Source organism: Hemibagrus wyckioides, linkage group LG06 (assembly GCF_019097595.1).
Source record: "Hemibagrus wyckioides isolate EC202008001 linkage group LG06, SWU_Hwy_1.0, whole genome shotgun sequence".
Lineage (NCBI taxonomy): Eukaryota > Metazoa > Chordata > Actinopteri > Siluriformes > Bagridae > Hemibagrus > Hemibagrus wyckioides.
This window is the reverse complement of record NC_080715.1, coordinates 23,933,128-23,948,514: the sequence shown is the minus strand read 5'-3', so window position 1 is coordinate 23,948,514 and position 15,387 is coordinate 23,933,128. Positions and strand designations below refer to the sequence as shown.

Below are 15,387 nucleotides of genomic sequence, written 5' to 3'. Positions count from 1 at the left end.
TATGCTCAAAGAAGCATAAAATTAAGAAAATAAACATCATGGTAGGTTTAATGGTTTAAATTAAAAAAAAGATAAAAGGTTTCATTTGATCATTCCAGAAATGTAATAAAAAGCAGGTCATGTTGCCAGACATTTACACCTTAGAATTAGAAATTTATTCAAAATTAGTACAGCTACACCCTTAAAACTTTAGAATAATTTATCGAGAGAGAACAGACACATTTCCTGGCAAAAAAGATGTTTCTAATGAGTAATGAGTTTCTAAATCTAGACTCATCACTGAAGCATTTCTCCAGAAAATAAATATCCCCTAGCTTTCACAATGTGTTGATGTTTATAAGGAGCTTTTTTTTTTAAATACAAAATCAGATTATAAGCTGAACCTGAGCAATGTGGCCAAGTGGCATTGTCCTGTTCCTAAGCGGAGTGTCATAGAGTGGTCAGCGAGGACATTAAGGGAACCTGTTTAAGAGGCACTTCTCAGCTCAGGGTCAGGACCTGGCTAGAGACTGTCACTACAGCAGCACAGCACTCTCAGGACCTTCCTAACACACTAATGATCTTGTGATTACGAGTGACTCAAATACTGTGCCTCAGTGTTAACACACTGGGGTAACCTGACCTCTTCCCTCTCTCTCATCAGCTGCACGAGGGCTGAGTAATATGACAATAGAAAATATCCATACTTTCGTACACAGTACATTATTTCGAGATATCAAGGCTACTCTGATAGACTCTTTAGAAGAACTGAGGGCAAGAAGTCTTTATTATCGCCACATATAAATTACAGCACAGTGGAATTCTTTTCTTTATGTATCCCAGCTGAGACAGTTGGGGTCAGAGCTCAGGGGCAGCTATGATACAGCACCCCTGGAGAAGGGAGGGTTAAGGGCCTTGCTCAACCCTGATCCTCCAATCAACAATCCAGAGCTTTAACCACTTGAGCTACCATTGCACCATTTATGTTTTATTACAATTACAATCATTAACGCAGGATATTTTATTTTAAATTGGTTTTGTACCAAATCTTATGTTAACTTTTTTTTTTGTTGTTGTTATGGTTATTATGACATCATAAATCACATGAATATGGCAACACTTTAGTATATCTGTATTGTGTTCATACTAGACACATACACCGATCAGTACGTACTGTATTAACAGCAGAGCAGCAGTAGATACTGAATTCAGCTTGATTCAGTATCTACTGCTGCTCTGCTGTTAATATACTTATAGTACTCTTTCTTGAATGCACACATCCATTGTCTTTGTTTTTTATGCACTCCTCCTATCCCCATTTGTGATTGTGGTAGGAAACTCGGCCGCTGGTTTTATTTTAAAAAGTAGAATCTACAGTGTCTCTTTTCACTGAGGTTCTTGTGGTGCATGTGTATGTGAGTTGCTCTTAACCGATGCGACTGGAAAAAAGGCTAAACGTTGCCTTATTGGTGACTTCAAAAGATGACGGAGGATTTTAGTATTCATGCTGGTTTCTTTTAGTATTATAGCCTAGTATCAGAGCTAGAGAATGAGACAAATGGAGAATCCAACCAAAAATGAAAGAAATTCTGTTTTATTTCCAGATCTTTGATAGAATGCATGTAGTTGCCGTTACTTGATCTTGTTTTCTACAAAAGATGAAGAGAGAGAAGCAGAAGGACTGACGATGAGAGAATTTCAATACACTTTCTACTGTTTTATTTACACCATCTTCTTTTGACACTGTATCAAAGTTATTACACGCAGCATAGCCATAACCATTTCACGAATTAATTTAAAGGAGCTCTTAGAGGCTTTCAGCACAGATCAGGTTGCTATTGCGATCATTTTAGAAAATACTCACTAAAAATTCCTATAGGATGGCTTCATTTATTCATGAAAACGGCTATGTTTTTATGCAGATATGTAAGCATTAAGGTTAGAATTTTTACATGTTCTTCAGAATTTATTCATATGCACCAACACTGCCATTTAAAAGTATAGGACAGGAAGGTGAATACTTTTGTTTTTGCTATACAATGAAGGTTTGAAAATCAAAAGAGAAAAGATCTAGATGTGTTTAACAGCTAAGAACAGCTTACAGCAGCAGACCTTCGAATTCTTAACCAGGAATAGCCTTAAGATGCAACTTAAAAAATACAACTTAATATTTGGGTGATATTTAAAAAAAAATCCATTATTAATAACCCCTTAAAATCCTTTGCATCAAGCCTGTGACCAACATCACCAACATTTATGTATAAAGTCTTTTGGTGTGACATCAGTGTTTTTTGGATCACTATCTTGTTGCCATATGAAGTTAGATTGGCCAGATCTTTCTGCAAAGTGACAGATAGAATGTTTCTGTGGACTTCTGAATTCATTCTTTCATTAACATTTATATTTCTAACATTTGGCAGATGCTCTTATCCAGAGCAACTTACAATTTATCTCATTTTATACAACTGAGCAACTGAGGGTTAAGGGCCTTGTTCAGAGGCCCAGCATTGGAAGCTTTGTGGACCTGGGATTCAAACAAACAACCTTCCAATCAGTAGTCCAACACCTTATCTACTAAGCTACTACAGCCCCACATGCTCATACACTATGTTGCCAAAAGTTTTGGGACGTCTGTCTTTGCATGCACATGAATGTAATATGGAGTTGGCCCGCCCTTTGCAGCTATAACAGCTTCAGCTCTTTCCACAAGGTTTTGGAGTGTGTTTATGGGAATTTTTGACCATTCCACATTTGTGAGGTCGGGCACTGATGTTGGATGAGAAGACCTGGCTTGCAGTCTCTGCTCTAATTCATCACAAAATTGTTCTATTGGGTTGAGGTCAGGCCAGTCAAGTTCCTCCACACCAAACTCACTCATCCATGTCTTTATGGACCTTGCTTTGTGCACTGGTGTACAGTCATGCTGAAACAAAGTTGGGAGCATAAAATAATCCAAAATGTCTTCTTCAAACAGTGGATTATGAGACCTTTACCCCTGCCTGGTGGAGGTTATTGGTGATGTCACTGACTGTTGTTTCTGGGTTTTTCTTCACAGCTCTTACAATGTTTCTGTAATCAACTGCTGCTGTTTTCCTCAGCTGACCTTTTTGATGCCTAGTTCACAAGTAATGTTTTTCTTTTTCAGCCATGTCAAATGCATGTGCAATGCCACTGATTGATTTCCCCTCTTTTCACAGCTTCAAAATAGCTTTAAAATGTGCTGACTGACTTTGTTTACCCTACTTCTCAATATGCAAATCATTTTTTTATGAAACCTCACTGAAATTCCCCTTTAAGTCATTAAGGAAAATAAGATTATGAGAACTGGAATGTGAGAGTAATCAGCCATTGATTGGCAGAGGAGAAAAGAACCTGTTAAGGGAGAGGATGGTTTAACAAAGCTGTGAGCTTTGATGAGAGTCCTGCCCTTAACCGCATCCGATGAGTAAGGCTATCCACCCCCACGTTTACAGCTGACCTGCTCTTTTCCTGTAAATAAGTGACGTGTCCTTAATGGTGCCCAGACCCTGCCATGGGAAAAGGTTTCCAGCCTCATCAGTCCTTCCTCATAACAAAAGCACCACATTTCATTGCACCTCCACGAACAAAGGAGTTTGGCTCGGTTTCAATACGGAAATAAATTGAGGAGAATGGTAGCCTCGGGGACGCTCGCCTCACAAGTGACCCTTAAACCTAGGGTAAACCTTGTGGCGTCAAAACAAAGATTAGCTCCTCCTTTTATGCTGTCGAAAAGTGCACACAGCTTTTGACGGTTGTTTTCGGTTTTGGGAGGGAAAAAGTTGCTGTCATAAAGCAGGGGCTAGGAAACAGGATAAGCACTCAAGCCAAAGCTATAAAATGCTCACTGGGAACTTGAAAGCCACGCAAGCAAAGTTGAGGACTGCCATCTGGAAACAATAAACAAACAAAAACTAACCAAACAAACATTATGTGTAGGGAAAAAACAAAGAACCTAAAGCCCTGACTGTAACCAACTTGTGGGCTGACTAACGTGGAAAGACACGTGCATCATTATGATCAGCAATGTGGACCTACACACACACACAGACAGACACACACACCTGTCTAGGAGGTAAAAATTGTTTGTGTGTGTGTGTGTGGCAGCACCACAGCCTGGTTCTAATGAGCTGCAGCACTACTCAGTGACGTGACCAGAGGCCCATCACACACCCCATTAAGGGGACAAAGCAAACAGCCCTGCTCGCCTGCTTGGCTTCCACCTCAATCGGCTGCATCCAGTCACCGCACACGTGCATGAACAAACACAGGCACACACACACACACACACACAAAACATCCACAGTGAGTTGTGGTCATCACGAGTCAGCATCCACATAGGACATAAGCGATACACTGTGCCTTGGTCATACTCAGGAAATGATGATAAACATCCAAACATCCTTGAGCACTGAAAAGTTATTTTGTCATGTTATGGAACAACAAAACACACACACACACAAACACACACAACAACACTGTCGCACATAGGCCTCAGCTTGGCAGAAAGAAGTTTGACTTCAAAGTCACCATAAACCTTACACAACACATAAAATAAGGTAAGTGCTTATCAACATATGTGTAAACCAAGTATTGGGATTGGCTAAGGCTCTTACACAGATCAGCTTTTTTAATTCTAGTAGTCTAAAAAGGCACAGGCTTATTTTTTTCAGCGGTTTAACAAAATACCCCATAAAGTCTTTTACTCACTTACCATAAAAACAATAACTGCGTGTGAAATATCAAATTTATACTGTGCAAGAATCATAAAATTCTTCAGAAAAGGAAAATTTAATAGTTTATAAAAAATTAAGTCACGTATTCATTTATCATTGCATCCAAAACATTCCTTTTACTCCAGGAGCCGGGGTTTCAGCATCACCCAATGCTCAGTAGGTGCAAAGCTTCACCCCAACACCAACATTACAAATCATTTATAGAGTTTGCAAGTGGTGTTTATTAAAAAGTCAAAAACACCCCAAAACCAGTAGTAAATATTAGGTACCAAGGAAGAAACATCTAGAAATTTTCAATATCAAAGCCGAGTTTAAGAAGGTGCAAGTCGTGACAGGCAGCTCCTTCTATTGTTCATGGTCGAGTGCAGTTTCCCCCTCCCCTTGAAATGCTCATTTCCAAAACTAATGAGAACCGGTGAAACGTCCTCACCGGGACATCAGTGAGTGGGACCCAACCTCAGGGCTCCGCTCTCTCCATTTACATGTACGGCACCATGGGAAATCTGCTCCCACTATTATTACTCGACTTATTGCTTCTGTTCTTTACATATTTAATTTTTTTTTTTATGCAGTCATAAAAGGAGGGATATCATTCGATTGCACGTTGTGATGCAACTCCTAATTGTACTGTAAGTCCTATTTACTCTGGTATTTTATTTAGACAAAGGGTATTATCTGATTTAGGCTTAAACCGCAATAGAATCATTTTTCCTGAAACACGCACAGACATGGTCAAGTGTTCATTTCTAAAGCAAATAAAGATCAGCGGTAATACCAGGCTATTGCTTTTTTTATGACTATTGATAACAGCATAACCCCACTTTAAGAAACATTTATTACTTTAATATTTATAATCTTTTGATGAACATATATTCATAGATTCTGAGTGTGCTGTTAAAAGTAAGCAAAAATCCAAAGCTTCTAAAACATGTAACGGAAATAAAACCATTTAAGCCATTTGAGAAAGTATGTTACACATTTTAAACCTATTTACTAGCTGTTAAAAACCTGGATGCTTTTCATTTCCTTGAATGTAAAACTGCATATCAAGCTGCTGTGCCACTCAGACCAGCAGAACATTGTGCACACTGACCCCAAGAGGGTATAAGGTGAATTACACCTCAAACCTGCCTGAACTGCTCCGACAGCACTGAAGGCAGGAGACAGGTGATGCTCATAGGGGCTTCACCGAGTGTCATATCATTGCATGACAACTTTATATATTGTTCTCCAATCTTAAGCCAATGAGTCCTAACACACAAAAGGTCATTCCTTTGTGTCCGTTTCTCAGAATCAGGCTGGTCACTCGGCTTTAGGTAATCGAGCGCAAAATAAATTAACCCCGTTTTTTTTTTTTAAAATGCTATAAATATAATAAAAATAATAATAATAATGTCCCTCTATACACTGTCAAAAGAAAAACAAACTTTCTTTGATGTTTATACTGCATACATTCAACATTCATTTTCTGTATGTGAACTTGCATATCAGACGATTGACTGACCGACTGACCAACTCATTTCATGTTATACTTTTATACACAATAGGTGGTGCTTCAGAATAAAACATTTGTTAATCTATTTGTTTTTGTCTAACTACGGTTTACAAGAGTGCTTATGTTTCTGTCAGCATTTCTGACTGATCTCAGAGGATAAGTGTGTTTTAACAAAGCATGGCATTAATGGTTACCCCCCAAAAAATACATACATGAATAATTAACGAAACAGCGATGAAACATCACAATTTCAACAATCTATTTTTAATATTCAAGACATGCTGCTATTGAAATAAGCAGCAAAATGGTATATTTTTGCATGTCAATAGCAGTCCAATCAAATCAATGTGCTACAGTAAAAGGCTGGATGTACCCTAATCCATAATCAATACCAATTCGGCCAGACAGAAAACAGTGCTAAAAGACTATTATTAATTACATTTACAATAATTACAACATATTAATAATATTTTCTATGAAAAAATGATCATTATAATCATGCTCATATTACTGGTAAGGATATATGGATGTATTATATCAGAGTTATCTTCTGTAATTTTAGACACTAATTCTTCTTCCTATTATTATTACTATTATTAATATGGATGATTATTATCATACTGACATGTTCAGCTTTGCCCTGAATGAAAGCTCAGCTGGCGTAGTCTTTCTTTCAATGTCATTAAAATTTCAGAACAATCGTTGATAAAACAGTGACCTTCCCTGATTGTCATGACGGTTACCTTTATTCAAACTCGAGCGCACTCCAACACAACCGCCTTGTATTACTTTCTAGTCTCTATAGTGTTTATGTAATCTGGGTTCAGTGCTCTGTGGAACTCGGAGGCCCTGCTTTTGGTCAAAGGTCTGGTTCTTCGAACAAGATTCTCTTGTTGCATTGTTCACACATTCCTAGCAGACCGTGTTTATACAGATGCAATCCCGTGGCCTATCTGAGGTGCCGCTCTCTGGCCGAGATCCTGCGTCGATCAAAGTGTTTGATGCAAGAGCAGAGGCACTTGTTTGGGTCAGTGTTTTTGTCTGTGGGGACCCAGAGCACAAATGCCCATCTGCTGGCCGTATGGATCTTCCTAGCTTTCTCCAGGACAAGAGCGCTCCGGCTTGCCACCCCTACCACATTGAGTTTACTCAGCTGCTCCCCAATCCTGTTACCAAGTCTTTGTTTTCCCCCCAGCAACATGTGTTAGGTTAATGCTCTGTAACAAATTTCAAAGCCTAGCTTAGGAGGGTCAACAACAGGTAATAGACCGATTTATTGATGTACTGGCCTGAAAGGAGAGCCAGAATGAACTTTTTTTTTTAAATAAAATAAAGGACAGTATTGACCTTGTACTCAGTAATGTCCTCTATAGTATTAAACCCAAGACAAATATACCAGGCCCCTTTTTTGACTAATGTCCAACACACTTTATAAATGGGGAAATAATCTGGTACTAAAGGCACCCATTTCTTGGCTTGCTTCTTCTACAGCTGCTCTGTTAGGGGGTTACACTTGATCATTCTACCATCTAAAACAGACTATTCTCTGCTATTCTAACTACACAGACCTTTTATGTAAAGGTTGGTTAAAGTTGTTAAACAGATTAGGGCCACACACACCTCTGCTGTGGTGACCAGCACCCACCAATGTGGAAATGATTTGTCAACACGCGTCTATTTGCTCAGGACTCAACTGTTTTTCTATGGGATTCCAGACACAACATCTGCAGTGTGTGAGTGGAACGGCAAACTTTTAAAGTATTTAAAAATGTTTGGAAAATGTCAGACGCCTTCCACATATTTCAAACATTTCAACTCCTTTTTTTTTCATCCTGTTCATAATGAAGCTTGCAGCCACATACTGAGTGTGGCCTGGTTTTGTTCAGAGTTTAACTTATTCAAAATGAAAAAAATGTTCATTATTGGCGTTAATAGTGCTTGGCATGAGGTACTTTGAAACATTGTACAGCCTACAAAACTCCTGTTTATGATGCAGTGTCAGTCTGCAGGCAGCATAAAACAGATTATGGCTTATCCAGATATACCCCTAACAGAAGGGTGCATAAGAATCTATTAAATTTCACTTACCCCCTGAATAGTTTGTAAACTGAGGCTATTCGAAAATCCACCTTTGATTTATGCCTAATGCCTCTCCAAAATTGCTTCCTATTTCCCTTTGCACAGTTGCTTTTAATTGAAGAAGTTATAGTAGCACATTACATTTCAAGGTTTTATAACCTGTGCTATTAAGCCTTGGCAGGCCTCAAAAGAGGAAGCTGCCCATTAACTTATAGGGTCTAGGCCTTGGCAGTGTAATTGAAAAGCTCTAGGCCACTTTCATCACTTGTCGACTTCATAGCACCAGTCAATGTTTCCTTTCGGATGCTGCGGCATCTTTGACAAGTGGGTGTTGGTGACATAACACAGCGTGCTGCCATGCCAGTGGCGACTTATTTTACATAAACCATGCACTCTTACACTGCCTGGAACAGAGTGCATTGCGAGCACTTAGCCTGGTGTGCAACCTCAACTCCTAATTTACTATACCTCACATTATCTGCAGGGAAACACCGAGCCATTAGACACATGGTAAACTGACAAGCTTTTTTTATTTCTTTTTAAATTGAAAAACGAAATGCTTGTTAATTAGTTCTTTTGTGCTCCCTCAGAAAGAGAAAATGGCTTCATCGTCCAGAAATAAAATGAGAAATGAGAAACCGGTGGCTTTAATTAATAGAGCTAAACACATCCTCATGGCAGCGCCTGAAAGAACCTCAGGCACTAAAACTGTCACTGTATGCACCTTGTGCTCACACGCAAGCTGCAAACATGACGATGCCTGGCGTGACAGTCACGTCACACACTGTAGATGAGCGGTGCCATCAGAACAGCGCCTCTGGAAATTCATCTGCCTTGAATTTAAGCCACCTGGCACCATGTTCCGATGACCAATATGGACAGATTACTAAAGACCTTAAACTATTCCTTCTTTGTAATTGACATTTAAACTGTTTGAAGTTCCTCGTTAAAGTCTCTGAAGATGAATCAGGTGCAGATGTAGCCTCCCATCCTTACAAAGTACAGTACCAGCTAACTGAGGTGGGACATTTTAACCAGTTCTTTGCTGACCCAAAACAAGAAGTCGCCTCCCCTCACTCCATGAGGGTCCAACAATGACAAAAAAAGTGCTTTTGTCAAGAAAAAAAAAGTATATTAGATTTACATTTAAAAAAGCCCCAATGCTACAAACCAATTAGTTCATAATTAAACATCTCACAGGCCGGCAGTTCAGAGCTTTAACTCAAACCTAATGTTGAATTAAATTTTACAGCATTAAAATATAATCCCTTGCCCATTCCCTGCTCCCTAATTTAATACTCCTAGATGTAAGACTTTGGGATTTCATACTCACTGACTAAAAACTTCTATTTCAAGCTACTCACAGAAGAACATTTCATAATGCAGCTTGTACTACACCCCAGTACATGGACGTTGCCTGAGTATTTGCACCTCCACATTTCCACCACTGAGGAATAATTTTTAAACATGAATTTCATACATTATTAATTCACATTACTGGGCATTTCAGCACAATAAGGTGGAAGCATATTTTAAAACAATGCTACATACTGCATTCTGGACATAATTCACTAGTCACTCAATACAGATGTAAGGTTTTGCCTAAATTACAAACAAGCCAACAGCAAAACTTTGGTCCATGGCACTGCACAATGGGTTGCACAATGTATAATGTGTTACTATTTACATTTACAGTTATGGCATTCCAAGCGATTTACAAAAGTGCTTTTGAAGTCTCTATCAGTGAATATATCAATACTGGTTCACCATCAGTCTAAAACTCTATTTATTGTTAAGAAGGAATTTGCAGTACTACGATTACAATAGGCAATACAAATAACATTTTTTTTTTAAACATCCTAACAATGTCTGGCACTTGAGATAATATCTCTATGGGTGTTTTTGGTAAATCACAACATTCACATGTTCCAACCACACATAACCAGATCTTGTAAAAATGCAAGCCAGTCTTTCACAGTGTCCCATCAAGGATTTTTTATTTAATTTAATTTATAGTGTTCCGCTACACACTTTAATAGAATAATGATTTTAAAGTTTAGAGCTCTGATATTTAGGGGGATATGGGAGCTTAGTGGTTAAGGTGTTGGACAAGATGCTAAACCCTCAATTGATCAGTTGTATAAAATGGGATACAAGATGTAAGCTGCCCTGGGTAAGGATGTCTGTTAAATGCCAGAAACACAAATGTTAACCTGCTAGTTGTCAGATTCAGCCAATAGAAAAATCCAGCAGAGCATTTAGTTAAAAATTGTACATGTATACTTATATACAGTTTAACTAATGCACTTGTGCTTGTAGTTAATACTACATGTGTCCACCTGTAATCCAGATATTATATCAACATGCACATCTTTTAATAGTGTCTAGATCGCAATCACCATATTTTTGTCAGGTCCTATACTGATGTACCCATAATCATAGCAAAAAACACTCCTCAAAATTTTTACCTAAGTGATTAATACTAAAGAGCAAAATGACACTGGTCCAACATCGGTTCTGAGTGGTTATGATGGCCGTCCTGACACAACATTCTGCCAAAAATAAGCCAACACTGGCATTGGAGATTTTTTCATAACAAACCTTCTAACAGTGGCACAATATTCCCAAAGTGAATTGAAATGAAATGGTACTGAAATAGAAATTGTGAGATGGCTGAAAGTCTGTTGGACCTGATGGCCCAACGTTTCCCATTACACTAAATTATGTTGGACCAGCTTCAGCACTCAGCAGAATGACCGATGTTGGCCAAATGTATTAAATAGTGGCTGAAGGTCCGTTGGTCCAGCAGACAAAATTGATGATGTTGGCCCATCAGTTTGGGATTGGGGATTTTTAGCATTCTCATTGAAACAATTTTGAGAAGGAAACCTCTGTGTAACATAAGACATGGAATATTTTTTTAAAGATTTCACAAAAGGACATGATATAAAAAGAATCTAGCTAACGTTATACCTAGTTTAAATGAGTCGCGTGCACGAGAGGAGACCTCGCGTGACCGCTTGCGCGTGTACATTTGTGATTATTTCTGCCAATGTTTCTATATTATTAATGTCGGACTTATTTTTACTTGATTGTAAATGCATTTTATTATACAAGTAATCAAATGGACTGCAAAATCCGCAGGCAAATAAAGTAAATAATAAATCAAGTAGTACCCGGAAAAACACACACCTGGCAACACTGCAGACTGCACGGGCATTCACCTCATCCAACACACACACACACACACACACACACACACGTCGCCTGTGCAGGATGAATGAAAACACGGCAGCGAATAACGCAAAAACTTGCTTTAAAATAAAGTCTGCCTTTAAGCTGTTTGCACAATCAAGCGCATTTGTCTTATAAGAGAAATCGTTTATAAATCACTCAAACATGAGACTCAATGTCATATCACTGTTGAGCACTTCACCCAGGTTAACACGCTATACCATTGTTTCTCATTAAGCTTTAAAACCTCTTTTTGCGCCTGTCACAAAACGGGAAAAGACATAAAATAGGCACAAAATGCGTGTCATGATGAACGAGCAACAACCAACGAGGTATTTTAAAACTTACTGAACAGACTCCCTCCTGTAAACCCGAGCTATGCGGAGCGCCATGTTTCTTCCGTCATCTCAAAACACATTCCTATTGGTTGTCGACCGCGCCTGTTTGTGCATGCGAAGACTTGTGATTGGTCGTAGAAGGAAGGGCGTGGCGAGCGGACCTCGGTAGGTCATTTAAAGTTGTATCACAGGCAGCCTATTTGGGATAACACGCAATAATTATGCGCCATTTCTGGTGGTTATTTTTAAATTGTTTAAAACACCGTTTCACGCAGTTATGGGTGTCAGGGTGGCCTTCCCCCCCCCTAGTTTTTAAACGTACTTAGTCATCACAGCTACATTTCCATAAATATCCATTGCATGATGATGCTCTTTGTTATTTCTATGAGCAAGCGTGACAGGAAAATAAGAGCAAGGAGTGCAGTGACTGAGCACCCCAGGAGCTCTGCACAGCAGAGGCGGATTACTAGTACTACTGTCAGCCAGGTCCATGTGTGGCTCACAAATGACACGCAATATTTGGCATGATTTAGTCAGCAGGGGATTCTCTCCAAATGTCAGGATTCAAAAAGCAGTTCCCGGATGTGTGTTAGCTGTGAGTGCAGAGCCTTGCACGAAATTGGGGGACACCTCCTCAAGCTCCATGAGTACCATGCAGAAAAATATAATCCATCAATGTGCAAACAGGCTACCACCAAATGCCGGAGCCGCTGTCAATGCAATTCCCAATACATACAAAACAAATTCAAAAATGAACATTTTGTGGGTTTGACAGTCATCTTAAAGTCTACTCATCACTCCAGAATTAAATCTGCACTCTGCTGAACAACCAGTACACTGGATCTGTGCGTATCAGTAATAACAAATGTACACAGGGATAGTCTTCGGTAACATTCATCTTGCTATTCATTCGGTGAAATCGGTCCTGCTTATATTTTCCAATTTTGTTTCAAATGCATGACAATGTGTGAGCAGCTGTGAGAGGAGTAGTCTCAAACCCAGCCTGCTGTGCACCTTTACTGCTAACAGGACCACAGTGACTCTTCAACTACACCAACCTCATTTTGCACATGGTACAAAATGCATAACTGCATGGCTTCGCAAACGGTGGCCGTAGATCTCAGTAGAGAGATTTGTTTCATTCGAATGTTCCTGACCATTTTTCTGGTCATATAAGGTAGTATAAAATAATAGCAATTGTAATATCATGCGACATATTGAGTGCGGTATGGGTGGAGGTTTATGTGATCCCATCGAGACTTCCTCACAGATGCAAAATAAATGAAATGCGTTATAGTTTGAAAATTCCACTCATTGGTTACTTGGGAACTACCTTTTTTCCTGCCTTCATTATACACAACTGTTGTCCACTAATCCCGTTTTGATAACATTTGGCACACTTTCTTTGGATCACAGCAAGATACTCAACTTCTATTCTGGTCTCCCCTAGGAACCACTGAGCCCCCAAAAGCAGCTTGAGTTTGGTTCAGCCAGAGAGGGGTGCATGGCATATGAGGCAAGTTAATCAATATTGCACACAGTGGTTCAAGACCCAAGCAATTTCCCTCACTTTAGAGAAATCGGCATACCTGCTGTATGCCTTTGATGCCAGCCTACAGCACGGAAAACACCTAATGATCCTTTCCAAAAGCTAATGTTGAATTTTTATGTAAGAATACATGTCTCGCCTCTGCTTCTCTCCTTTGTCCTCATAGCACTCCCTGATACAAATGGACAATGCATCACCAGGGTTTGATGTCTCTGATGTCTGGGTTCATTAAAAATCTTGAAATAGTGCCAGGATTGAGGTCTGGAGATTTAGGAGTGACAAAATTTATGGATGGCAAGTCACCACCCCACTCTGGCATCTCTAATAAACAAACGCTTTCTCTTTCCAATTTAAATTTCTCATTATACTGTGACTTTTTGAAAATGTGTTTTGATTTATATTGAATATTTTATCTGTAAAACTGTATAATTGATTAGATTTACTTGGCTCTGATATTCAACTATGATCTCGCCCAAAACAAAGAAAGAGAGACCCATACCGAGACAAAGAGAGAGGGAGAGAGAACTCCAAAGGTGTATTTGCATGACACAAACCAAAGACATATCTGAAAGAAGAAATGAGTTGTTTAAAAGTTTTGATCTTGCTTCCTTCAAAGCTCTTTTTTTTCTCTGACTATAAACAAATATATTCCATAGCTATCTCACTACAACATTAATGCTTCCTGTCAGATTTGCTGAGATGTGTAGATTTAACATAACCATTGTGTTTTTCCTTTACAGTATTTTTTTTTTTTTTTAACTATGAAAATGTGTCTTATAATATAACATTTTAAAGTATTAATATTATGGTGAAATATTTGCCAACATTATCCAACATGAATAAAAAAAACATGTAGCACTGATAAAAAAAAAAACCCTGATAAATAACAATTTCTGTTCTGTTTAACCAGGATAATTTGACATAGAAACTCTGGGAGATAATGGAAGCATGAGAGGAATAAGGGTATTGAGCATATCTTTTTTTTTTTTAAATGAAATATCCCCCTAATCATCTTAATTTATTTACTACACATGCTTTATGCTTAAAGTCCACAAAACCTCTAGATAATGAATGAAACAGCATCACGTTTCTTTTTTTAAAAATAGGATATCACTGATTTCTGTAAAGCAATTGTGATTTACTCCAAAATGTGATTCTAAAACAGGTCACACATGTCTAGTTATTTAGCAAAAAAAAAAATCTAATATAAATCTTGTCTAAAATATGTATTTGTATTTAGATCTACAGTTATAGTGGGCCTTCTAAAATACACTCAAACTGGAAACAAATTTGAACCACCATTTAATTATTTGTCTATGAGTCTAATGAACAGTAAAAGAACACATTAAGGCCACAACATCCCAAACTGTGAGATATTTAATATTTAATTGTTTCCCCAAGGAAAGATGAGTCTCATGGAAGGCTGGAGATCTTGGGTCTGGAACACCAGACCGTGTTCACCCGCTTACCTTTACAAATGATATCATGGCAAGTTTTTCACACTCTTCAGCCCAGTGATGTTTTGCCAACTCATTTCCTATGATACCTTGTTACGGATCCAGCTGTGAGTCAGAGGCTTGCCATGAGGCTCGGAGCGCAGCTCCCTGCTGCTGCTACCCAATGACCTGGAAGTCAATTGGGAATGCCAGAGCCTGCAGCATGTGCTGCACTGACGGAACAGCATGGCACTGTCAAATGCCCTTTTATACAAACTTTCCAGTGCTCCCTGATTTTTACAGATGAGTAAGCCCCAGCCAAGTGGACTTTCTGATTTGTGAATAGTGGGTTTCCCCTGTTCATTTTTCCTGACCCTGTTTCAAGAAGCATGGTGATCTAGCGTTTGGCCTGAAGGCCAGTGTGCACTGCTGGGTTTTGTTGGAGGACGTATGATTGTAGGTGGCAGGATGATTTGATGGGTTGAAAAACAATTTAACCTGTAGTGACCACATAGCGCTCTAG

The 15,387-nt window shown here is 38.9% G+C and overlaps 1 protein-coding gene across 1 annotated transcript in view; it reads right to left on the bottom strand.

Annotated features, from left to right (window-relative positions):
- clybl (citrate lyase beta like) overlaps positions 1–11,962 on the bottom strand; it is a 61,686-nt gene extending 49,724 nt beyond the window's left edge. Inside the window, exon 1 of the mRNA XM_058392381.1 lies at positions 11,890–11,962. Coding sequence (XP_058248364.1) covers positions 11,890–11,933 — 44 coding nt within the window. The 5' untranslated portion in view covers positions 11,934–11,962. The remainder of the gene's footprint in view (positions 1–11,889) is intronic.
- Between the last annotated feature and the right edge of the window lie 3,425 nt (positions 11,963–15,387).